This window comes from Saccopteryx bilineata, chromosome 5, assembly GCF_036850765.1.
Source record: "Saccopteryx bilineata isolate mSacBil1 chromosome 5, mSacBil1_pri_phased_curated, whole genome shotgun sequence".
In the NCBI taxonomy this organism is placed as follows: domain Eukaryota; kingdom Metazoa; phylum Chordata; class Mammalia; order Chiroptera; family Emballonuridae; genus Saccopteryx; species Saccopteryx bilineata.
In genome coordinates, this window is record NC_089494.1 from 156903752 (window position 1) to 156928997 (window position 25246).

General features: G+C 37.8%; 1 protein-coding gene across 1 annotated transcript in view; it reads left to right on the top strand.

The window, feature by feature from the left end:
- CUBN (cubilin) overlaps positions 1-25246 on the top strand; it is a 324233-nt gene that overhangs the window by 223994 nt on the left and 74993 nt on the right. Inside the window, exons 51-56 of the mRNA XM_066279340.1 lie at positions 9175-9324; positions 11111-11232; positions 12139-12364; positions 14817-15004; positions 22785-22941; positions 24363-24512. Coding sequence (XP_066135437.1) covers positions 9175-9324; positions 11111-11232; positions 12139-12364; positions 14817-15004; positions 22785-22941; positions 24363-24512 — 993 coding nt within the window. The remainder of the gene's footprint in view (positions 1-9174; positions 9325-11110; positions 11233-12138; positions 12365-14816; positions 15005-22784; positions 22942-24362; positions 24513-25246) is intronic.

Here is a 25246-nt window from a genome sequence, read left to right on the forward strand (position 1 = left end):
GTGGAGAAATCTACCACAGGGACGTTCTTTCAAACCGCAAGGAAGTGCACCTGTGGTGAGTCAGCCCATATACTTGGGAACCGCGAGCCGCCGCAAGCCGCCGTGAGCCCCTGCGAGCCGCCGCCGGGAGCGGCCGCCGCGAACCGCCGCCGCGAGCGGCCGCCACGAGCCGCTGCCGCGAGCCGCCGCGAGCAACCGCGCACGCGCCCGGTCCGGTTGAGCACCGCTGATGTTCCCAGCGGCCCGCACACTGCGAGTGGGGGTCGCCGGCCACCGGTGCCCGGAGCGCCCCATTCGCGCGCGTGCCTTGGGCATTCCACGCGCCCAGGGCGCCCTGCTGGCCCACACACCCAGGGGGCTCCATTATCCTGCGCCTGGTGCGGTCCAGCCGCCAGCGGTGGGGTGAGTGGGAGAGGCTTGGGAGATTCTTTCCGTGGGCGGGGCACCTCACCCAGCCATTCAAGCTAACAATCAAGCGTTGGGGGAGGGGCGCGCGCAGGCAGCCTAAAATACCTTCGGAAACACAGCTGCGACCCAATCACTGAAATTAGCTTAACCCATGAAATCTGCGCACCCTCGGTTCTAATTGATAAGATCTCAGTTCAGCGATCCAAGACAAGAGGCGTGATATTTTTTAGTGCCTCTCGCTAAAGGGGCGGGGGCAACTTCTGATTGATAGAGCCTCCATATTCAGGGATAAATGCTAACAAGAAGGACTTGGCAGATAATAAGGTCTATACTACACTAGTCGTAAGCAGAGACTAGTGCCTCTTCTACCCTGCAAAAACAGGCTACAAAGTGTGGAAAGCCTGGGTTGAGAGGTCCAACTAAATGATAGGCGCTGATCAGTCACCTTGACAACAATTGACTCCCACCCCCGCCTGATTACACTGGAGGCCCTGACTGTCAGAGCCTTTCCCAAAGCCTTGCACTGAGTGGGGATAGAGTGGGGATTTCCCAGCTCTTTGAGCCTCTTACTCCCCAGGCAGAAGCAGTTGCAGCCTTATAGCTGGATCACCAGGCTGCTAATTCAGAAAGGGGGGACTAGGAGAGAGAATCCAGGAAAGCAAACTCTCTCATCGTTGAACCTTGCAAATGCCAACAAGCCTTTACTTCCAGCAAGACTAAAGCCAATTATATGACATTGCCATAGAATCCCATCAACTGCAAATCCCTACCTAAGAGTGACACAGGGGCAGAGCCTGGGGTACAGAGTCACTGACCAGGAAGAGGGAGAGAAAAGAAAAAGGAAGAAGTTAACCTCTCAAAATCAAGAAAAACCCACAGACTTTACAACTTGATCCACTAATTTTTTGTTGTTGTTGTTGTTGTTTGTTTCTTCTATCTTTTTGCCTTTATTTCCTCCACCTCGGTCCTTCTATTCTCTGCCCATCTTATACTTCCCCTTTCTTGAACTACACTACTCATGAGTGTTGCATTTTATTTTTCTTCTTCATCCTCACCCTCCTTTAAGGTTATACTCCAAAACACTTAACTCTCACTCTCTCCTCTTTTTTTTTTTTTTGTCTTGCTTTATTTTGTTTTTTTCTCTTCCTATTTTATTTCTTCCTTCGTTTTTCTCTTCTTCTTATTTTTTCCTTTCTATTCGTTTTTTCTTTTCTCATTTTACTTTCCTCCCATATAATCCTCAATCACGAACAAATTAGTTAATTTGGGACTCAAGGCTTTTTTTTGGCTTTATTTCTCTTTTTTGCTTTTGTTTTTATTTTTTTTTTCTTGTTTGTTTATTTTTGTGGCATTTTGGGTCCTCCCAACCCAAGGTCTCCATTGTATTTAGTCTTCACTCCACTTAATACAACAGATTTTTACTTATTATTTTTATTTTTTCTTCTTTATTATTCTTTTTTGGTCCTTTTTTCTGGTTCCCTCTTATCCCTCTCATTATATCTCTTAGTTGACCATCACTTACAAGCAAATCATCTTATGCTTGTCTAAGATTTTCTTCCTTTTTTTTTTTTTTTTTTTTTTTGCATTTAGTAGGTCCCTACTCCCTTTTTTTTTGCCCCTTGAACTCTTCACCCCAAATCAGGCCCTCCATTATAGGCACGATATTTCCCTGAGGAGGGGAGAGGAGGGAAAGAGAAGAGAGAAAAAAAGGGGGAAATAATAAATTATTACTGTTTTTTTTTGTGGGGTGTTTTACCCTTTTTTTTTTTTTTTTTTTTTTACTTTTTACTCTTTATTAATTCTAATTAGTGCTATCATTAAGACCACCCTCAGATGCCGATAAGAAAGAGGAAATCGAATATTATGGATACAAAAGAAAGAGAGGTAACACAAATAGATGTGGAAAAATCTATGGAGAAAAGACTTAACATATTGGAAGCCTTGGAGCTAAATGACAGAGAATTTAAAATAGAAATCTTAAAAATACTCAGATATACAAGAAAACACAGAAAGGCAATATAGGGAGATCAGAAAACAACTCAATGAACACAAAGAATATATTACCAAGGAAATTGAAACTATAAAAACAAATCAAACAGAAATGAAAAACTCAATTCACGAGCTGAAAAACGAGGTAACAAGCTTAGCTAACAGAACAGCCCAGATTGAAGATAGGATTAGTGAAATAGAAGACAAACAACTTGAGACACAACAGAGAGAAGAAGAAAGAGACTCAAAAATAATAAAAAATGAGAAAGCCCTACAGGAATTGTCTGACTCCATCAGAAAGAATAACATAAGAATAATAGGTATATCAGAGGGAGAAGAGAAAGAAAATGGAATGGAGAATATACTCAAACAAATAATAGACGAGAACTTCCCAAGCCTGTGGAAGGAACTAAAGCCTCAAATTCAAGAAGCAAACAGAACACCAAGTTTTCTTAACCCCAACAAACCCACTCCAAGGCACATCATAATAAAGATGACACAAACCAATGACAAAGAAAAAATTCTCAAGGCAGCCAGGGAAAAGAAGAGTACAACATATAAAGGAAGGCCTATTAGATTATCATCAGATTTCTCAGCAGAAACTCTACAAGCTAGAAGAGAGTGGACCCCAATATTTAAAGCCCTGAAAGAGAGGAACTTTCAGCCAAGAATACTATACCCATCAAAGCTATCCTTCAAGTATGAAGGAGATATAAAAACATTCACAAATACAGAAAAGATGAGAGAATTTATCAACAGAAAGCCCCCACTCCAGGAAATACTAAAGGGGGTTTTCCAACCAGATTCAAAGAACAAAAGAAAACAACACCACAAGTAATAGCTCCACCAAGAACACAATAAAACCAAACTTAAACTGTGACAACAAAAAAAAAGGGGGGAGAGGATGGAGATTAACAGTAGCAAAGGATGATGAAGTGCAGAAATACTTATAAGATAGATACTACAATGAATATGGTAGGTACCCTTTTCATTACTTAATGGTAACCACCCTTAAAAAAACCACCACAAAAACACTTGACTTAAAAAAGGTAGCAACAGAGGAAAGAAGTATGGAACACAAACAAACAAAAACAAATGATAGAAAAACAAAAGAGAAGAATCAAACTAGATACAAAACTAACAGAAAGCAATTTATAAAATGGCAGTAGGGAACCCACAAGTGTCAATAATTACACTAAATGTAAATGGATTAAACTTACCAATAAAAAGACATAGAGTAGCAGAATGGATTAAAAAAGAAAATCCAACTATATGCTGCCTACAAGAAACACATCTAAGCAACAAGGATAAAAACAAATTCAAAGTGAAAGGCTGGAAAACAATACTCCAAGCAAACAACACCCAAAAAAAAGCAGGCGTAGCAATACTCATATCTAATAATGCTGACTACAAGACAGAAAAAGTACTCAGAGACAAAAATGATCATTTCATAATGATTAAGGGGAAGTTGAATCAAGAAGACATAACAATCCTTAATATATATGCACCAAACCAAGGAGCACCAAAATATATAAGACAGCTACTTATTGACCTTAAAACAAAAACTAACAAAAATACAATCATACTTGGAGACCTCAATACACCGCTGACGGCTCTAGATCGGTCATCCAAACAGAGAATCAATAAAGATATAGTGGCCTTAAACGAAATACTAGAACACCTGGATATGATAGACATCTACAGGACACTTCATCCCAAAGCGACAGAGTATACATTTTTCTCTAGTGTACATGGAACATTCTCAAGAATTGACCATATGTTGGGCCACAAAGACAATATCAGCAAATTTAGAAAAATTGAAATTGTACCAAGCATATTTTCTGATCATAAAACCTTGAAACTAGAATTCAACTGCAAAAAAGAGGGGGAAAAACCCACAAAAATGTGGAAACTAAACAACATACTTCTAAAAAATGAATGGGTCAAAGAAGAAATAAGCACAGAGATCAAAAGATATATACAGACAAATGAAAATGAAAATACGACATATCAGAAACTCTGGGATGCAGCAAAAGCAGTAATAAGAGGAAAGTTCATATCACTTCAGGCCTATATGAACAAACAAGAGAGAGCCGAAGTAAACCACTTAACTTCACACCTTAAGGAACTAGAAAAAGAAGAACAAAGACAACCCAAAACCAGCCGAAGAAAGGAGATAATAAAAATCAGAGCAGAAATAAATGAAATAGAGAACAGAAAAACTATAGAAAAAATCAATAAAACAAGGAGCTGGTTCTTTGAAAAGATCAACAAAATTGACAAACCCTTGGCAAGACTCACCAAGGAAAAAAGACACAGGACTCAAATAAATAAAATCCAAAATGAAAGAGGAGAGATCACCACAGACATCATTGATATACAAAGAATTATTGTAGAATACTATGAAAAATTATATGCCACCAAATACAACAATCTAGAAGAAATGGATAAATTCCTAGAACAATACAACCTTCCTAGACTGAGTCATGAAGAAGCAGAAAGCCTAAACAGACCAATCAGCAGGGAGGAAATAGAAAAACCTATTAAAAATCTCCCCAAAAATAAAAGTCCAGGCCCAGACGGTTATACTAGTGAATTCTATCAAACATTCAAAGAAGACTTGGTTCCTATTCTACTCAAAATCTTCCAAAAAATTGAAGAAGAAGCAATACTTCCAAACACATTTTATGAGGCCAACATAACCCTCATACCAAAACCAGGCAAGGATGGCACAAAGAAAGAAAACTACAGACCAATATCTCTAATGAATACAGATGCTAAAATACTAAACAAAATACTGGCAAACCGAATACAACAACATATTAAAAAAATAATACATCATGATCAAGTGGGATTCATCCCAGAATCTCAACGATGGTTCAACATACGCAAAACGGTTAATGTAATACACCATATCAACAAAGCAAAGAACAAAAACCACACGATCTTATCAATAGATGCAGAAAAGGCTTTTGATAAAATACAACACAATTTTATGTTTAAGACTCTCAACAAAATGGGTATAGAAGGAAAATATCTCAACATGATAAAGGCCATATATGATAAACCATCAGCCAACATCCTATTAAACGGCATAAAACTGAGGACTTTCTACCTTAAATCAGGAACAATACAGGGTTGTCCACTCTCTCCACTCTTATTCAATGTGGTGCTAGAAGTTCTGGCCAGAGCAATCAGACAAGAGAAAGAAATAAAAGGCATCCATATCGGAAAAGAAGAAGTAAAGCTATCACTTTTTGCTGATGATATGATCCTATACATCAAAAATCCGAAGGACTCCACAAAAAGATTATTAGAAACAATAAACCAATACAGTAAGGTCGCAGGATACAAAATTAACATACAAAAGTCCATAGCCTTTCTATACGCCAACAATGAAATATTAGAAAACGAACTCAAAAAAATAATCCCCTTCACGATTGCAACAAAAAAAATAAAATACCTAGGAATAAACATAACAAAGAACGTAAAGGACCTATATAATGAAAATTACAAAGCATTGTTAAGGGAAATCGAAAAAGATACAATGAGATGGAAAAATATTCCTTGTTCTTGGATAGGAAGAATAAATATAATCAAAATGGCCATATTACCCAAAGCAATATACAAATTTAATGCAATTCCCATCAAAATCCCTATGAGATTTTTTAAAGAAATGGAACAAAAAATCATCAGATTTATATGGAACTATAAAAAACCCTGAATAGCCAAAACAATCCTAAGGAAAAAGAATGAAGCTGGGGGCATTACAATACCTGACTTTAAACTATATTATAGGGCCATGATAATCAAAACAGCATGGTATTGGCAGAAAAATAGACACTCAGACCAATGGAACAGAATAGAAAGCCCAGAAATAAAACCACATATATATGGTCAAATAATCTTTGATAAAGGGGCCAACAACACACAATGGAGAAAAGAAAGCCTCTTCAACAAATGGTGTTGGGAAAACTGGAAAGCCACATGCAAAAGAATGAAACTCGACTACAGCCTGTCCCCGTGTACTAAAATTAATTCAAAATGGATCAAAGACCTAAATATAAGACCTGAAACAATAAAGTACATAGAAGAAGACATAGGTACTAAAATCATGGACCTGGGTTTTAAAGAACATTTTATGAACTTGACTCCAATGGCAAGAGAAGTGAAGGCAAAGATAAATGAATGGGACTACATCAGAATTAAAAGTTTTTGCTCAGCAAGAGAAACTGATATCAAAATAAACAGACAGCCAACTATATGGGAACTGATATTTTCAAACGACAGCTCAGATAAGGGCCTAATATCCAAAATTTACAAAGAACTCATAAAACTCAACAACAAACAAACAAACAATCCAATAAAAAAATGGGAAGAGGACATGAACAGACACTTCTCCCAGGAAGAGATACAAATGGCCAACAGATATATGAAAAGATGCTCAGCTTCATTAGTTATTAGAGAAATGCAAATCAAAACTACAACGAGATACCACCTCACTCCTGTTAGATTAGCTATTATCAACAAGACGGGTAATAGCAAATGTTGGAGAGGCTGTGGAGAAAAAGGAACCCTCATTCACTGTTGGTGGGACTGTAAAGTAGTACAACCATTATGGAGGAAAGTATGGTGGTTCCTCAAAAAACTGCAAATAGAACTACCTTATGACCCAGCAATCCCTCTACTGGGTATATACCCCAAAACTTCAGAAACATTGATACGTGAAGACACATGTAGCCCCATGTTCATTGCAGCACTGTTCACAGTGGCCAAGACATGGAAACAACCAAAAAGCCCTTCAATAGAAGACTGGATAAAGAAGATGTGGCACATATACACTATGGAATACTATTCAGCCATAAGAAATGATGACATCAGATCATTTACAGCAAAATGGTGGGATCTTGATAACATTATAAGGAGTGAAATAAGTAAATCAGAAAAAACCAAGAACTACATGATTCCATACATTGGTGGAACATAAAAATGAGACTAAGAGACATGGACAAGAGTGTGGTGGTTACCAAGGGTGGGGGGGGAGGGAGGACATGGGAGGGAGAGAGGGAGAGAGTTAGGGGGAGGGGGAGGGGCACAGAGAACTAGATAGAGGGTGACGGAGGACAATCTGACTTTGGGCGAGGGGTTTGCAACATAATTTGATGACAAAATAACCTAGACATGTTTTCTTTTCTTTGAATATATGTACCCTGATTTATTAATGTCATCCCATTACCATTAATAAACATTTATTAAAAAAAAAAAAGAATGTTTAAATATCTTAATTCGTGAAAGATGAATGTTCTCTTATCATCATGGCATAGATTATCCATTAAATTGCTCCCATCAATAATACATTAACACTATTTTTCAGTTAAAAAAAATTAGTAAAGAAGGAAAGTAACATTGTAGATCGCCTATGCTGTCCAAGTTTCACCAAGTTCCTTGTTACTGCAAAAAAGAAAAGGAAGCTGAATGCAACAAAGGCTAATGTAATCTTTTGGAGGCAATGTTTTGGAGCAACTTAAAGCATCAATGATAGGTTAGAGAACATGGAGGACAGAAATTTCTGGGATAATTAGATAAAGGCTATGGTCATAGACCAATTACCTCAGCAGGAGAATAATCTGGGCTCTCTGAGGTAGATATCTCTAAGGTTTATAAAACGAATGGAAGTTATAGTTTCAGAATGTTCGTGATATGATTCTGGTAAACCCTCACCACCACCACCTGGCTCAAAATGACTGGCTTATGGTATCAAATAAAGCATCTGTATATCAGCTTAATGCAATCTTCTCTCTATTCCCTCATTTAGAGACAGTTACATACTAGATTTATATGATCAGTGATCTTGTTTGATTGAAAAAATAAAAACAGAAAGCAGAAGTATGAGCTCTGCAGATGTTCTGTAAATGTTAATCAAGCTTGTGTAAAAAGTAATCTTCACAAAAAATATTCAGCTCCAAATATGATTGTTCTTAGTCTGAGTACTAAATATACTATTTATTTTAGTTGATTAAATACAGTGAAGAAATCATTAAAATATGAGGTACTTACCACTTTTATCTTGATAATATATTTAGTCACTTTTGGTAATATATATATCTTTTTTTAAGTGAGAGGCGGGGAGGCAGAGACAGACTCTTGCATGTGCCTCAGCCAGGATCCACTCAGCAAGCTCCCTGCAGGGTGATGCTCTGCCCATCTGTGGCTTGCTTCATTGTTCAGCAACTGAGCCATTTCAGCACTTGAAGCGAGGCCATGGAGCCATCCTCAGTGCCCAGAGCCAACTTGCTCAACCCATTTGAGCCTTGCCTGCAGGGAGAGGGGAGCAAGAAAGAAAGAGGAGGGGGAAAGAAGTAGATGGTCACTTCTCCTGTGTGCCCTGGCCAGGAATCAAACCAGGGACTTTCAAATGCCGGGTGGCCTGGTAATATATTTCTTACTTTCTAAAAAAAGGCACAATCAAAGGTTATTTTAAAAATAAAATTAGTTTCATAAAATAATTATGAAAACATAAATTGGAAGAAAATGGAAGCAGCATTTGAGAAAGAGGCCCATACCAAAAAAGCATTTTTCCCCCACATCGGAGGGACTCTTTTGCAGTTAACAAAGATGGAGAGGAAAATTTTTTAAATGGCCTCTGTTAAAGAAGAGTTTAAACATGTCAACAAATACTTTGAAAGTTTTTTGTTATTGATTTCTACTGAATTCACTGACTATATTTCTTAAATGTTATATAAATAATGGCACTTGATGTGCTGTTTTGTTCTACAGGTAATGCTGATGGGCCTCTGATAGGGCGACTTTGTGGACCATCAGCACCTACAGTGCCATTGGTTATACCTTATCCTCAGGTATGGATACACTTCGTCACCAATGAGCACATAGAACATGTCGGGTTCCATGCAGAGTATTTCTTTACAGGTAAGACTATGATGAAGCTCTGAGACTCTGCCAATAAAATAATTTATAACATCTTTATAACACAAAGATCTCATATATGTTCTTTTAGATTCATTTTTAGGTTGCTATTGGTTTTGTTGTTCATGTCAGTATGACATTCCAAATTGCATTTTCTTTTTTGCTTGTTTTTGATATCTAGGAATTAAAATTTTTTACATTGATATTTAGCCCAGAGATCTTGCTATACTTTCATTAGGTTTAGCATTTTGTCTATAATTATCTTTGGTTTTTCTGTGTAAATAATTATATCTTCTGCAAATGATAGTGTTTTTCTTTTTCAGTCCCAATATTTCATTTCTTTTTATAGTATTATTCACTAGCTAAGGCATCATTGTAATTCTGAATGGGAAAGATGATAGCATCTTGTTTTGACCTTAAGGTCAATGCCTATGACATTTCAATGTTAAAATATATTGGTTGTTCTTAGGTTTTTAATAAATATTACTTTTCAGAATAGTCCTTTAAATTCTTAGTGTACAAAATGTGTTTTTATTGTTTGTTTTTTACTGTGAATGGATATTTTATTAAATAATTTTTCTGCATCTATTGAGATGATCCTAGTTTTCTCTTTTAATATATTAACATGATAAATTATATTGAAAGAGTTTTCTCTTTGTTAAATCATTATTTGATTTCCAGGATAAATCTTGCCTGGTCAGGATGTATGTTTTGAACATATTATTGGATATTATTCGTTAATGTTTTGTGTTGAACTTGCATCTGTGATATTCAGTTTGCACCTGAAAGTTCCACCTATGACAGGCAGCAATACTCCTGCCTGCTTCTTTGGGCCATTAAAGCTTTTCTAGTTATTTCTGCTAACATGCCTGTCCTTTATGATTCACAATTTTATGTAAAACTTTCAACTTCAGTCCTGGGTTTCCTTGAGGTCGAAGGCCATATGTTCTCTTTCTGCCTGGTCATCAAAATCTTAGACCCCACTGGGGCCACATGTTGGTTCTGTATCCTCTCAGACTGATGCACTTTTGGTGTGAGTTTACACCTCAGAATGTGGATGCACCTATTGTTTGTTGATTTTTGAAATCTGATTTCTTCCCATTAAATTTGGAAATCAATCAAAATATGTTTTGGTTATAGTTTAATCTAACACCTTTTGTGTTATAATCAAATTGTTGATTGGGAGAAAGAGTGAGATTATTCACTCAGTCAACCATCTTGCCAATTTATTTTTCTCTAATTAGATTGAAAAAAAGGAGTCAGATGGCAGGAAGCATTATTTGTGTGAAACATCACACTATATTATGCTTTATAAATGTATCTGTTTTTCAACTCGCTATGCTAATGTACCCTTTGATAGCTGACTATAGACATTTGTGCTTATTATCAAATGACAAAATCTTTGATTATGCTACTGATCATATTCTACCAGCTTGTCTTTATTTTCACTGGCCCAGTTTTTTTTTAAGGAAGGCAATGTTATTTACTTTGTCTCTAGTATATTTACTCTCAGTTATACACGTTTCATTATTCTTGATTTATTGTACAAATTATTTTCTTTTTGCTTTGTACTACACTCAGGGCTGTTTTCACTATGTGATTCTGTGCATGGGGCATGGGGTTCTGTTTTATTTCTAATCTTGCACCCAGTTTTACTTTGCTTTATCCAATTTCATCTATTTATTCATTTAATTTTTCATCATAAGATATGATAGCTTTAAGTACTACTTACCTTGGCTTTGCAGGGTTGTATTTTTTCTTATTTAGAAGATTACAATTCTAATTTCAGACTGTGGTGGAATACAAATAGGTGAGAGTGGAGTGATTGCAAGTCCCAACTATCCAGCCTCTTATGACAACTTGAACCACTGTTCTTGGTTATTGGAAGCCCCACAAGGCCACACGATCACTGTGAGTTCTGATGACTGAGTAAATTACTTCTGAGAGTATAGAACAGGGGTAGTCAACCTTTTTATACCTACCACTCACTTTTGTATCTCTGTTAGTAGTAAAATTTTATAACCACCCACCGGTTCCACAGTAATCGTGATTTATAAAGTAGGGATGCAACTTTACTTTTTAAAATTTATAAAGCAGAGTTACAGCAAGTTAAAGCATATAATAATAATTACTTACCAAGTACTTTATGTCTGATTTTTGCTATGTTTGGCAGAATAAATCTTTATAAAACAACTTACTATAGTTAAATCTATCTTTTTATTTATACTTTGGTTGCTCCACTACCGCCCACCATGAAAGCTGGAACACCCACTAGTGGGCGGTAGGGACCAGGTTGACTACCACTGCTATAGAACTACAATATTATGTCCTGTGTGGGAACAGAGTTCTTTTAATAAGCAAATACTAAGCTTTGACCTTGCAGTTAGATCATTTTCTCCCTAAAATTCTCTCATTAGCATATGTACATGGACTTCTATAAATTTACAATTAATGAAGAATGAGCTCCCTTTTTCAAGCATTGGAGACAATTGGAAGACCGTTCTGCATTCAGGAGAGAGGTGTATTCATGTTCTTGATATGACTTGCCATCCCAGCCCAGAGGACTGAAGAGTTCCCCCTAATCACTCCAATTTGGAGAGAAATATCCCTTTTACAATTCCCAAGAGAAATTTTAATAAGGAAAAGAAGGTATTGGTCAGGAGAGAATCAAAGAAGAAATATAAATACAAAATTGCATAAATTAAAACAAAATAAAAGGATTTGTGGGGATCTTATCTAACTCTAGGTAGATAAACTCACAACTCACTTATAAAATAATAAACAGTGCCTCATTATTGCTTTTTTTCTTTCCTGCAGCTTACATTTAGTGACTTTGACATTGAAAACCATGCAACCTGTGCTTGGGACTCTGTGACTGTCATGAATGGTGGTTCACCTGGATCACCCATAATAGGACAATACTGTGGAAGTTCAAATCCCAGGCCAATCCAATCTGGTTCTAACCAGCTGGTGGTAATTTTTAACTCAGACCATTCAGTGCAAAATGGTGGATTTTATGCTACGTGGAGCACACATACATTAGGTAAAAGAAACATTCTCTGCACTTACTATCTTTTTTCATTAGGATATTTTTTAAATTTAATAACTAATTCCACAAGTGTGTATTTTGTACCTACTCTCTGTAAGACTCAATTCTAAATGTGCCATCTCATGTAGTAACCCTGTAAGGAAGACACAATACCAGTACATATTTCTTCCAGTATGCATAGGCAGAAATTTAGGATACATGGGTTAATAATTTGCCTAGGTCATGTAGCTAATAATTTGTAGAGTTGGGATTTGAATAAAGACAGTGGAGTACAGAAACTTTGGTCTTAACACTTCACTCTTCTGCCTCCATAGGCAAAAGAGCAAGGCACAGCCAAAGAATCACAAGTAATAGAAAAGGTGTGTTGGAATTACAAGTATTAGGTCTACTGGAATGTTCTGTCTGTTTTTGGAATAAAACAAACACAAATTCTTCTGACTTAATTCATGTGGCACCCATCTTGAATATTTCCACACCAATCCTATCTTCCGAATATGGTCCAAAATGGTTTGCTGAGCTGAATTAAGCCTTTCTGCGATCTCCGATGTTGTCAGAAAAGGATCTTGCTCCAACATGGTCTTAACAACATTGTCCTCAATCAAAGATGGTCGCCCAGAACGTGGCTTATCAGAAAGGTCAAAATCACCTGTTTCGAATTTTTTGAACCATCTTCTGCATATCCTATCAGAAACTGTACCTTCACCAAACACTTTCAATAAATTTCTACATGCTTCTGTAGCATTTCTTCCTTGTTGAAATTCGTATACAATACAGTGGCATAAATGAACTTTATCAGTAGCCATGGGTACACTATCACTTCACACATAAGACTAACATGAATCAACTTTGTTTTAGTTAATTTGCTACGTCAGTATATATACATTAAGTGATAAAAATAGAGAGGCACACATGCGCCAAATAAACATGTGCTTACGTGTAGAAACTTGTTGTAATAGAAACGGACAGAACTTTCTGGTAGACCTAATAATTTAACATAATCAGAGCCTGGAGAAGGACTAATGAGTGGTGAGCTGAAGGCAGGAAGATAAGCAGTGCGTCGTGAAGAACGGTGGCTTCCATATTATCCTTTGAGTAGTGTGGGAAGCCATTAAAGAGCACTGAGCAACAAAATAACAAAATAAGATTTGTGATTCTAAGATGAATGCTCTTAAAAAAAATGAATGCTCTGCTTGTAGTATATGGCAAATAATCATACATTTGATTTCTAAGGATATAACTTTTATGCATATAAAGTATGAACTTCATGGAAGTTCCCAGAAAATATAAGAACTTGCATCAGATACTTTAGTCAAGACTTCTTTACAAGGTCACACAGAAAGGGTAGTTCTTTCCAGGAGAGTCAGAGTTATTATGGGGATTTTTATGAAATGAGTCATATTTCTCCACTGGTTGCTGTTGAAGTCAGAGGATTTTTTAAAAATAAACCACTGGTTTTCCAAGGGTTTAGAAGGGTTAAATACAGGTCCTGGCCTGTTGGCTTAGTGGGAAAGCATTGGCTTGGCATGTGAATGCTCTGAGTTCGATCCCCAGCCAAGGCACACAGAAGCACCCATCTGCTTCTCCACTCTTCCCCTACTCCTCTCACTTCTGTCTCTCTCTTCTCCTCCCCTCTTACAGCCAAGGCTCGATTAGAGTGAGTTGGCCCTGGACATTGAGGATGGCTCCATGGCCTCCACCTAAGGTGCTAAAAAATGGCTTTCGTTGCAACAAAGCAATGCCCCATATGGGCAGAGCATTGCCCCCTAGTGGGCTTGCTGGGTGGATCCTGGTCAGGGCACATGTGGGAGTCTCTCTTTGCCTCCCCTCCTCTCACTAAAATAAAAAAAAAAATTAAAAAGAAAAAGAGAAGGGTTAAATACATTTTTCAGTAGTATAAAGCAATTCTAGATTTTTCTTTATGTCAATCCATGTGATTTATTTTCATTCATCAGTGTTTTGACATAAATGAATCAGGGCCTTAATAGGAGAAAATTCCCCTTCTCAAAATTATTTGCTCTCAAGCCTGTGTGTTAAATTACAAATGAGTATAGACTTGTATTCTGATGTGTTAGTGGTAATAAAATAAAGAATTTGGGATTTTGGGGCCACAAATATTACATAGCCCCAAGGAGAATATAACATATTGGTATAATTTGAAGGCAGGATTGAAGTCCATCCTCTTTATCACAAGGATTAGGGTTCTCAGTTGAGTTCATAGAGCTGTGACAGAACAGTAACAGCCAAAGCTTCCTATGGATTCAGAGCACCGTACATTTATTGAGTGTTCTTGTTGTATACCTTCTCTGAAAGCCAGGGACTCATACATAAAGAAAGAACCGAAATCTCGCAATTAGAAATGTGTCTTCTCTACAAGTCTTGGGTTATCAAAATTGTGTTACTGCTTTTTTCTGGAAATTAATGACTTTTTTTCATGACAATTTTTAAGGTTGTGGTGGGATACTTCATTCAGATAATGGTACAATCAGATCCCCTCACTGGCCTCAGAATTTTCCTGAGAACAGCAGGTGTTCCTGGACAGTCATTACTCATGAAAGTAATCACTTGGAGATCAGCTTTGACAACAACTTCCTAATCCCCAGCAGCGATGGACAGTGTCAGAACAGCTTTGTGAAGGTTAGTGGGCTTGTTTATGTAATGGGAACAGAACGGTTTGGTGAACATAAACATTTAGAGTAGAAATGACTCATTGCCTCTTAAAGTAAGAAAAGAATAATTTTGCTGCTTGGATTTCTTGAATTAAATAGTGAGAACTTTCAACAATTAGGAGTTAAACTTTGAACCACAACACACGTTACCCTGTGACTTTTCACTTGCTAATACACAGGCAAAGTAACTTAAGGAGATGGTTTTCTGGCCTAATTAAATTCTCGTGAGCATTGGTGCGTCTTTCTTTCTGTAGAAAGGAAGAGAGAAGGCCAGATTTTGTTTGGTTGTTTCTTTTTCTTTCTTTTTTTTTTTTTTTTTTTCATTTTTCTGAAGCTGGAAACAGGGAGAGACAGTCAGACAGACTCCCGCATGCGCCCGACCGGGATCCACCCGGCACGCCCACCAGGGGCCGTGCTCTGCCCCCCAGGGGGCGATGCTCTGCCCATCCTGGGCGTCGCCATATTGCGACCAGAGCCACTCTAGCGCCTGAGGCAGAGGCCACAGAGCCATGCCCAGCGCCCGGGCCATCTTTGCTCCAATGGAGCCTTGGCTGCGGGAGGGGAAGAGAGAGACAGAGAGGAAAGCATGGCGGAGGGGTGGAGAAGCAAATGGGCGCTTCTCCTATGTGCCCTGGCCGGGAATCGAACCCGGGTCCTCCTCACGCTAGGCCGACGCTCTACCGCTGAGCCAACCGGCCAGGGCCTCTTTTTCTTTCTTATTCTCTCTCCCTCTCTCTTTTCCTCATAGATCCTCTGGGACAAATGAATGTAAGGCACCATTACAGGCAACTTTTAAACTTTTAAATCCTATAAAAATTATAGAAGGCTAGAGAACTAATTAGTGCAGCCTTCACCTTGGCGTGAAGACCTCCCAAAATGAAGAGACCATGAGAGAAACCCATGTGAACTAATGAGTGGGGCAGTCAGAAAGGCGTCTTACAAATACTGCGCATGTGGCACTGACCTCACTTTCCATTGACTTTTATGACCATGAACACTGTATTATACATTCATTCCATCTGTGCTCTTTTGCATCTTATATGTTTTATCTCTAATAGGCTATGCTTTTTAGTAAAGAACATCTGCCTTAAGTTCACATTAGCCTGAACTTTATTCATATTTCTTGCATTTACCACCTGCATGTTCCCCTGTGAGCTAACTAAACATTTGAATTTTAAATTACTCAACCATAAAGTAAAGAGAACAATCCCTACTTTAGTAGGATTGTTTTAAGCATTAGGGGTAATGTTACATAATAACAGTGTTCAGTACTTGAAATATAGAATCACCTACTGAATAAAAGTGGCTTTTATTATAATATTATTATTACATCACCTCAAATTATGTTTTGTATCTAATTGATCTATGCTTACCGTTTAAGTAAAACTCCCATGCTTATATAAAATGCTTGTATAATAAAACATTTAATATACACTTTTTCTAATTATTTTTCATGAAACAAATGAACTCTCCCTCATGGACTGAGTCAATGTCTAATGTATAGATGTAAGACTTGAAAGTTCTTTACTTATAAAAATGAATCTGGCCCTGGCTAGTTGGCTTAGTGGGTAGAGCGTTGGCTTGGTATGCAGACACCCGGGTTTGATTCCCAGTCAGGACACACATGAGAAGCGACCATCTGCTTCTCCCTCTCCCCATTTTCTCTTTCTCTTCTTCTCTCGCAGCCAGTGGTTCAGTTGGTTCCAGTGTTGACCCAGGGCACTGAGGATAGCTTGGATGATTGGAGCATCAGCCCCAGATGGGGGTTGCCGGGTAGATTCCAGTCAGGGCGTATGTGAGAGTTTATCTCTCTGTCTCGCCTCCTCTTACTTTAAAAAAATGGACTGAATAATAACTTTTGCCCATTTTTCCTCTGATGGAATGGGAATCTCTCTGACATCAGGCCAAGCCAACACCACTAGTTGTTGGTTCAAGTCAGAGCCCTACCCAAACTAAGTGGCCTGGGGAAGCATTCTTTTTCCCTACTGACCTACAACTTCTATTTCTGAGAAGAGATGCAAATGTTGGTGGGCAGAAGCTGCAAGAAGAACCCACTATGACCAGCAAAACTAAACCTCACACCTCATGCAAAAATTAACTCAAAATAGACACAGACTGAAATATAAAATATGATACCTAGCTCTACACTTTCAGGGGGAAAAATAGCAGAAGATATTCAAGACTTAGAGATAGGTGAAAAGTTCCTAGATTAAACATAAGAATGACCCACATAAAGAAAAATTAATAAATTTTATCTCATTAAAATTAATTTTTTTTTGTTTTGTGAATGTCTCTGTGAAGAGGATAAAAAGGCAAGGTATAGACTGGAAATAAAGATTACAAACCATGTATCTGACAACAGACTACTATTTAGAATATCTACAGAACTCTCAAACCCAGCAGTAAAAGTACTAAATTTCATCAGAGAAAATAAACAGATGGTAAATAAACATATGAAGGGATGTTCAACATCACTAGCTGCTAGGGAAAATGCAAACTAAAACCATGATCAGATAGTGCTACACACCTCTCAGAATGGCTACGGTTAATCACAGTGATAAACACCGAGACCTGGCAAGGACACGGAGAGCTGCGTCACTGATCCACTGCTGGTGGGACTATGGAACGGTCCAGCCACTCTGAAAAACAGTTCGGTAGTTTCTTACACAACTAAACATACACTTACCATTATATCTAACAATTTTGCTTTGGGCATTCATGCCAGAGTAATAATGCAAACTAGGTCTACACAAAACCTTGTGTATCAATGTTCATAGCAGCTCTATTTATAATAGCCCCAAGCTGGAATCAGTGAAAATGTCCTTCAGCAGTTGAATGATTAACCAAACTGTAGTATATACAAATCATGGATTATATCTCTTCAATAAAAACAAACTATTGACAGACTAACAATTTAGACAATTCACCAGGGAGTTTTGCCAAGTAAAAAAGCCAACCTCAAATTGTTACATAATCTGCCTGACCAGATGGTGGCACAGTGGATAGAGCATTCACCTGGGATGCTGAGGACCCAGGCTCAAAACCCCGGGATTGCCGGCATGAGAGAGGGCTCATCTGGCTTGAGCAAGGGTTCACCAGCTTGAGTGCAGGGTCACTAGCTTGAGCCTGGGATCATAGATCCTTTGGACGCTGGCTTGAGCAATGAGTCACTGGCTTACCTGAAACTCCCCAGTTAAGATACATATAAGAAAGCAATCAATGAACAACTAAAGCAACAACTACTAGTTGATGCTTCTCACTCATCTCTCTCCTTTCCTGTCTCTGTCTCTCACACCAAAAAAAAAAAAAAAAAAAAGAACTTATCATAACGTATTTTTCCATTTATATAATGTTCTGGAAATGGCAATATTTTAGGAATCAAGGACAGACACCAGAGGTAAAGAGCCAGGGGTGTGGAAGTTAATAATTATCAAGAGTCTCAAATTTATAAAATGGCAACTCTAGGGATCCTCACAGTGTTGAAACTATCAAATGTGGTTGGTGGTATAGGACTTGTATGTAACTAAATATTTACACACAAGTGTAAATACAAGTTAAACTGACTGGGAAACTAAGCAAAATTGTTGGATTGTCATGATGTCAATATTGTTATAATATGCTATAGTTTTGCAGTATATTAATTTGGGGAACACTGTAAAATGTGTATGGGACTTCTCTTCTTTATATCTTACAAGGACATATGAATCTGGACTTATCTCATGAAACATTAATTTTTTTCAAAAGTTACTTGAATGATAAAATATCACTTGCAGTTAGGCTGAGTTATCGAAAACCTTAAGTAGGTCAAAAAGTTTTTGACCAGATGACAATTTCATAACATTTTGTAGGCCCAGTATATAGTTTGATGAATCCTGGGTCATCTCCCCACTGACATAAATTCTTGACTGACAGGGCAACAATAAATACTTAGTAACTCTTTAAGAGTATTATCATGACAACATTTGTGGTCTTGGGCCAAAAGTTAGAGCTGTCAAATCCATAATTAATGACTTCAGAAAGGTATAGCACTGAGTAGTCTTAAAATTCTATACTATAGAACTTGAGATTCTTTATTAAGTATTAACTCCTATCACTTTGCCTGGTAGTAATGTTTGTAAAAATAGTATATGTAGATATTAGTAAATTATGTTTATAATTTTACAAAATGTAGATAGAAAACTTCTGTATGTTATTTCCCTGGATAGTTAAGGGGGGAAATAAAAATAACTTAAATGGAGTGTAGGCAAAATTGATAGTATGCATTTTTTTCCTGACACTTAAAATTTTTTTAAAAATTACACTTTGCATTCAATATTATTTTGTATTAGTTGTGTACAGCATAATGATTAGACAATCATATACTTTACAAAATGGTCTTCCCAATACTTCTAGGACTGAGTATTATTGACTACCTTCCCTGTGCTATCCTTTACATCCCCAAGACTATTTTGTAACTTTCAACTTTTACTTCTCCATCCCTTCACCTTTTTTACCCAGTCCCCCAAGTCCCCTGCCCTCTGGAAACCATTAGTCTGTTCTCTGTCTCTATGAGGCTGTTTCAGTTTTGTTTGTTCATTAGATTCCACATATAAGTGAAATTATACGGTATTTGTCTTTCTCTGACTCACTTTACTTAGCATAATACCTTCCAGGTACATCCATGCTGTTGCAGATAGTAAGATTTCTTTTTCATATATATATATTTTTCTGAAGCTGGAAACGGAGAGAGACAGTCAGACAGACTCCCGCATGCACCCGACCGGGATCCACCTGGCACGCCCACCAGGGGGCGACGCTCTGCCCACCAGGGGGCGTCGCTCTGTTGCGACCAGAGCCACTCTAGCGCCTGGGGCAGAGGCCAAGGAGCCATCCCCAGTGCCCGGGCCATCTTTGCTCCAATGGAGCCTCGCTTCGGGAGGGGGAGAGACAGAGAGGAAGGAGAGGGGGAGGGGTGGAGAAGCAGATGGGCGCTTCTCCTGTGTGCCCTGGCTGGGAATCGAACCCGGGACTTCTGCACACCAGGCCAACACTCTACCACTGAGCCAACCAGCCAGGGCCTCATTCTTGTTTAAGGTTGAGTAATATTCCATTTTATATCCTATGCACCACCACGTTTTTATTCACGTGTCTGTTGATGGGCACTTAGGCTGCTGCCATATCTTGGCTATTGTCAATAACACTGCATATTCTTTCAAAGTACTGTTTTGGTTTTCTTCAGATATACACCCAGAAGTATAATCCCTGGGTCATAAGGTAGTTCCATATTTAATTTTTTGAGGACCATTAATACTGTTTTCCATAATGCTACACCAATCTGCATTCCCACCAACATGCATAAGGGTTCCCATTTCTCCACATCCTCTCCAACACTTGCTGTTTGTTGATTTATTGATGAGTGTCATTCTGACAGGTGTGAAGTGATATTGTATGTGGTTTTAATTTGCATTTCTCTGATGATTAGTGATACTAAGCATCTTTTCATATGTCTACTGGCCATCTGTATGTTCTCTTTGGAGAAGTGTCTGTTTAGGTCCTCTACCCATTTTTAACTTGAATTGTTTGTTTTTGGGTTGAGTTGTATCCTGACACATTTTTTTATCTTAGATATTTGACAGAATATCTGTGCTTTTGTTCTCAGTAGCTCCAATGCCAGGCTCCTCCCACAGCTAATAAATGGGAATATAATTTGACTTTAATAAGATAACTTTAATGAATGCTAGTGTTTAAAAATAAATTGAAATGATGTCACTCTAAAAAACAGAAAAATATTAAAATGATGTTATGAATTATGCTTATACCTTTTTCTGTGGACTGATTTGCCAATAGAAATGTTTTTAATGGCTTAATGTTTTATTGCTTTGTTGAGAAATATTCTTGAGAGTGGTATGTTCACATGAGTAATTTTGTATAATTTGATATAAAAAAGTCAAATAGTCAAGGAAGATATCCAAATCCGATTACTTTCTTGTCTTCTTGGGTTAGATAATTATCAGTTGTGGGGGGGCTGTCTTGTCCTGTGCATCCCTGGCCCCCACTTACAACATGCCACCCCACACCAAGTGTAACACAGATGCCTCCAGACATTGCTAAGTAGTCCCTGGGGAGGGCAAGGTCGCTCCCAGTTGAGAGCAATATACTTTATTTAATAGTATTTTTCCCCAATAATATGCATTCATTACTTAATATCAATATTTTTCCTGAGTGACTCAACATTTTAGTACCATGAAGTAGCCTGAACTACTGTAAAACCCTCCTGGCTGGTCTCCCAGCATCCCCTCTTTTCCTTCTATCCTCTATATTGTAATGTTTTCCAAAAATTAAGTGTCATTGGGCCTTAAGCTTTCCAGAGGTTCTGTGCCTTGTGCAGGACAGTGGGTCAGATCACTAACAGGCCACAAGGCCTGCATGAACTTTGTATTCTTCCCTCACACCTTCCTCAGTTTCTCTCTATTCTTTGAACTGGATATGCCTTTTCCTGTCATGGGCTTCTTCAGGCAGGCTCACTGCTGCCCATATCAGGTGTGGCTCCTCATTATATACTCTCAACAGCTCCATTAGAACCTCTTTCAAAGTTGGAATGCTGTATTTAAATTTGTAAATTTTTATGATTAATGTCTTTCACCAGGCTGGTTAGGATCAGCTTGAGTTGAAACTTTGATGCCTGTGATTTACTCCTCAGCAACTAGTTTTCAAATTAACATATCAGTTATTGCTTTTAAAGTGGCCAAGCTAATTAAATGACAGACTAGATCTACCTGGGAGTTATCAACCTAGCCTTAGTGAATAACAGCACATAGTGACTGAATCTCATCCTTTCTCAACATGAACCTTAAAATTCAACCCTGGCAGGAAGTCTGCTATAATTTATTCCAATATATGCTTGGAATACATGTCTACTTTCTTCATGCTACACAAAAATAGCAACTTAAACAGGATTCTTGCCTTATAACCCACAATTTTCCATCTACCCATGTCAAATGGTAAGCCCCACAGTAGCATGCATTTCTCTCTCTCTCTTTCTCTCTCTCATACCCAGCAAGCTCAGCTACCTGGATCAGGTAGGTCAACTAGAGAACATAAGAGGAAACTAGGTAGTGATTAGTGTTTTTAAAGACTACTGCCTAGCTACCCAACAATAGATACAATCTTCTTAAAAGAGTCAAAAATGGGATATGCTATTGAAATGCTGCTTAAAAATATCATTCACTTAAAACTATTATTCTCAAAAGAAAATATTGCAAATTTGCATGTGTTTTACTATTATGTGTAGGCCTATACAGTGATCTCTCATCTGTTGCAGGGGGCTAGGTTCCAGAACCCCCGCGATAAGCAAAAATCCACAAAGTAGCAACCTTATATTTGTTTTATTATTTATATTCATTTTAAGGCTTTATAAACCCTCCCCACACTCTTATAAACCTTTCCCACAGTGCTATTAACCTTTCCCACACTCTTATAAACACTTCCTATGCTTATTTTACCACAAAAATAATTAAAATAATAAATATATAAAAATACCTATATACTGCAAAATCTCACGATATAGTGAAAAATCCACAATACAAAATTAGATATATATATATATATATATAATTTAACAATCTGCGATACAGTGAGACGGCGAAAAGTGAAGCACAATATGGTGAAGGATGACTGTATACCCCTTAGTACCATTATTTTCCAGTGTAGGCACATGAAAATTTTGACAGAAAACCTTGAGCATTAAGTTATGTTTGTGGCTCTGCCAGGTATGGGCAGGAACTGAGGAGGCTGACACAGCCCTATTAGCCACGCGCTGTGGGAACGTGGTTCCTGGTGCCATCATCACACCAAGAAATGCATTCGTGGCCATGTTCCAGTCTCAGGAGACACCTGCTCAGGGCTTCTCTGCCTCCTTTGTAAGCCGTAAGTAGCACAGAAAAGCAAACTGATTGGTTCTTAAAAGGGTATGCTGCCACAGGCAGGCTTGGGGAAGTGTGGGGGGTTGCACCAGGGTTGGCTGGAACTGGGGGCTCATAGAAAGAGTGTGGCTGGTCACCTAATCCAAGAGTATGCCATCCTTCAAAAATCAGTGAGAATGGCACTGAATTCAGTGATAAATCCACTGAGAAATGATGTATAAGGCCTGAGTCCCACTAAGACTTCTAAAAATAACCCTAAAATCCGAGTGGGCCAGAACTGGGCAGGCATCCAGGAGCCCGTCAGTTAGCAGACAACCAGGTACCTGGCATGTGGCACATTGCCAGCCTGCACTGAAAGCACTGGGGCTTCAGAAAAATGCTGATTCTTGGGCCTCACCTGACCCACCTGGATTCGGAGTCTTCCTGCTGGGGACTGGCACGTGTTCACTCACACAGATGATTCTCATGGCCAGTGAACCTTAGGAGCCACTTTCTTCCAAATTTTCCCTCCCTTTTCTTATTGTGATTCACAAATTAGGTTAGCGGGAAATGTGGCCATTTGTAAGCCTGAGAACCAGTGGTGTGTGCCTACTGGTTGAGTTGAACCAAGTAGCTACTAATTGCAAATTGCTGATTATGAAAAAGTTTGATGAAAGGAATTAGAAGAAATAATGCAGTGAAAGGATATTTCAGACACAAATAAAAGAATGAGGGTGGCATAGGAAGAATGAAGTGTCACCCAGGCCCAGCCTTGGGTCCGCACTTGTTTCTTGTATCTGTGTATATATGCAACTGTGCATGTTTTAATGTCAGTTTAAAAGGATACTGATGTGTTCGAGTGTGATAGACCCACTAGTGACGTGGATTAACTAATTAGTGGTTACATGGAGACAAATGTCATTTTGTTGGTAAAAAGTTCTATTTCTGATTACCAGGGATTCATGTGAGAATTTGATAAGAATTAGAATTAGCATGTTCAAACATTTTTTTTAAAGCAGGTATTTTTAGTGGTCAGATTACAATGGTAATGAGATAAAACAGTTTTCTAGTGATATAAGATATTTTAAGGGCATTTGATGTACCAATCAGGTACAAATCACTTTTCATCAGTCTTATTTCTTCATATGAACCCTATTAAATCTTTGCTAAGTTATTCTATCTTTACCATTTTAAAATTAAGTGATTTGCAGTAGATTTGTAGGTAATTTCTACTACTTAGCCAAAAACCCTGCAGCATTTTCTAAAAAATGTAATGTTCTCCTTTAGTATTTTGTTTTAAACAAGAACTCCATTCTCTTAGTTATTGGTTCTTCCATTTGGAATATCCCAGGGAATATGTCTCTATAGAACTTAGGAAATTTTTGTCTTTTCCTCATTTGTTTGTGAAAACAAATGTTCTGATAATGCCTTTTTCTTCCTACGTAGGATGTGGAAGTAATTTCACTAAACCTTCAGGTTACATTATTTCCCCAAACTACCCAAAGCAATATGACAACAACATGAACTGCACCTATTTCATAGGGATGAATCCTATGTCTGTGGTCATCCTGACTTTTGTATCTTTCCATCTGGAAGGTAAGCTTATTCTTATGTAAATTAAATTGATTCTTAATAAAAGAATGAGGGGTGAGTAGAGACAAAGATAGTCTGAAAGTACTATTTGAAGAAAATATTTAAAATATTACACAGTACATTTGATATAAACGACTAAAATTTCATCTAGAGTACACGTACCTGCTATATATCAAGACGTGAAAAGAGCAATACAAGAGCTTTGAGAACACAGGTGTCACTCAAGTAGCTTAAGGAAAATAAGTCTGAAATGTATTGCATTTTAATAATAGTTTTTAATGTATTCATTTGCATTTATACTTTATACACATACATGTGTATATATACTGCTCACAAAAGTTAGGGGATATTTCAAAATGAATATGAAGTGCTAAAAAAAAAAAGAAGCATTTGAGTTTGTTTATTAAACAAGAACATCAGAAAAGCAATGACAAGTCAAAGAAAGTTGTTCAATTATGCAAATGAGATGCAAAACCAACTTTTATTTCATTGGTGAAAATGTATTGTACAGAAGGCTGAAAGTACTGGAGTATCTGCATGTTCCCTGATCCCCTGATTTTTGTGAGCAGTGTACATGCCCACAAGCATGCCCACATTATAAACCAACTAGCGAGAGAAACTATCAAAGTAAAATTAATAAATATCTGAACTTTTCTTTTATTAAGTATTATCACTGGGCACCCTTTCATCTCCTTTTTTTTAATCTTAATCAGTCTTGTAGGGACTATGAATCCCTA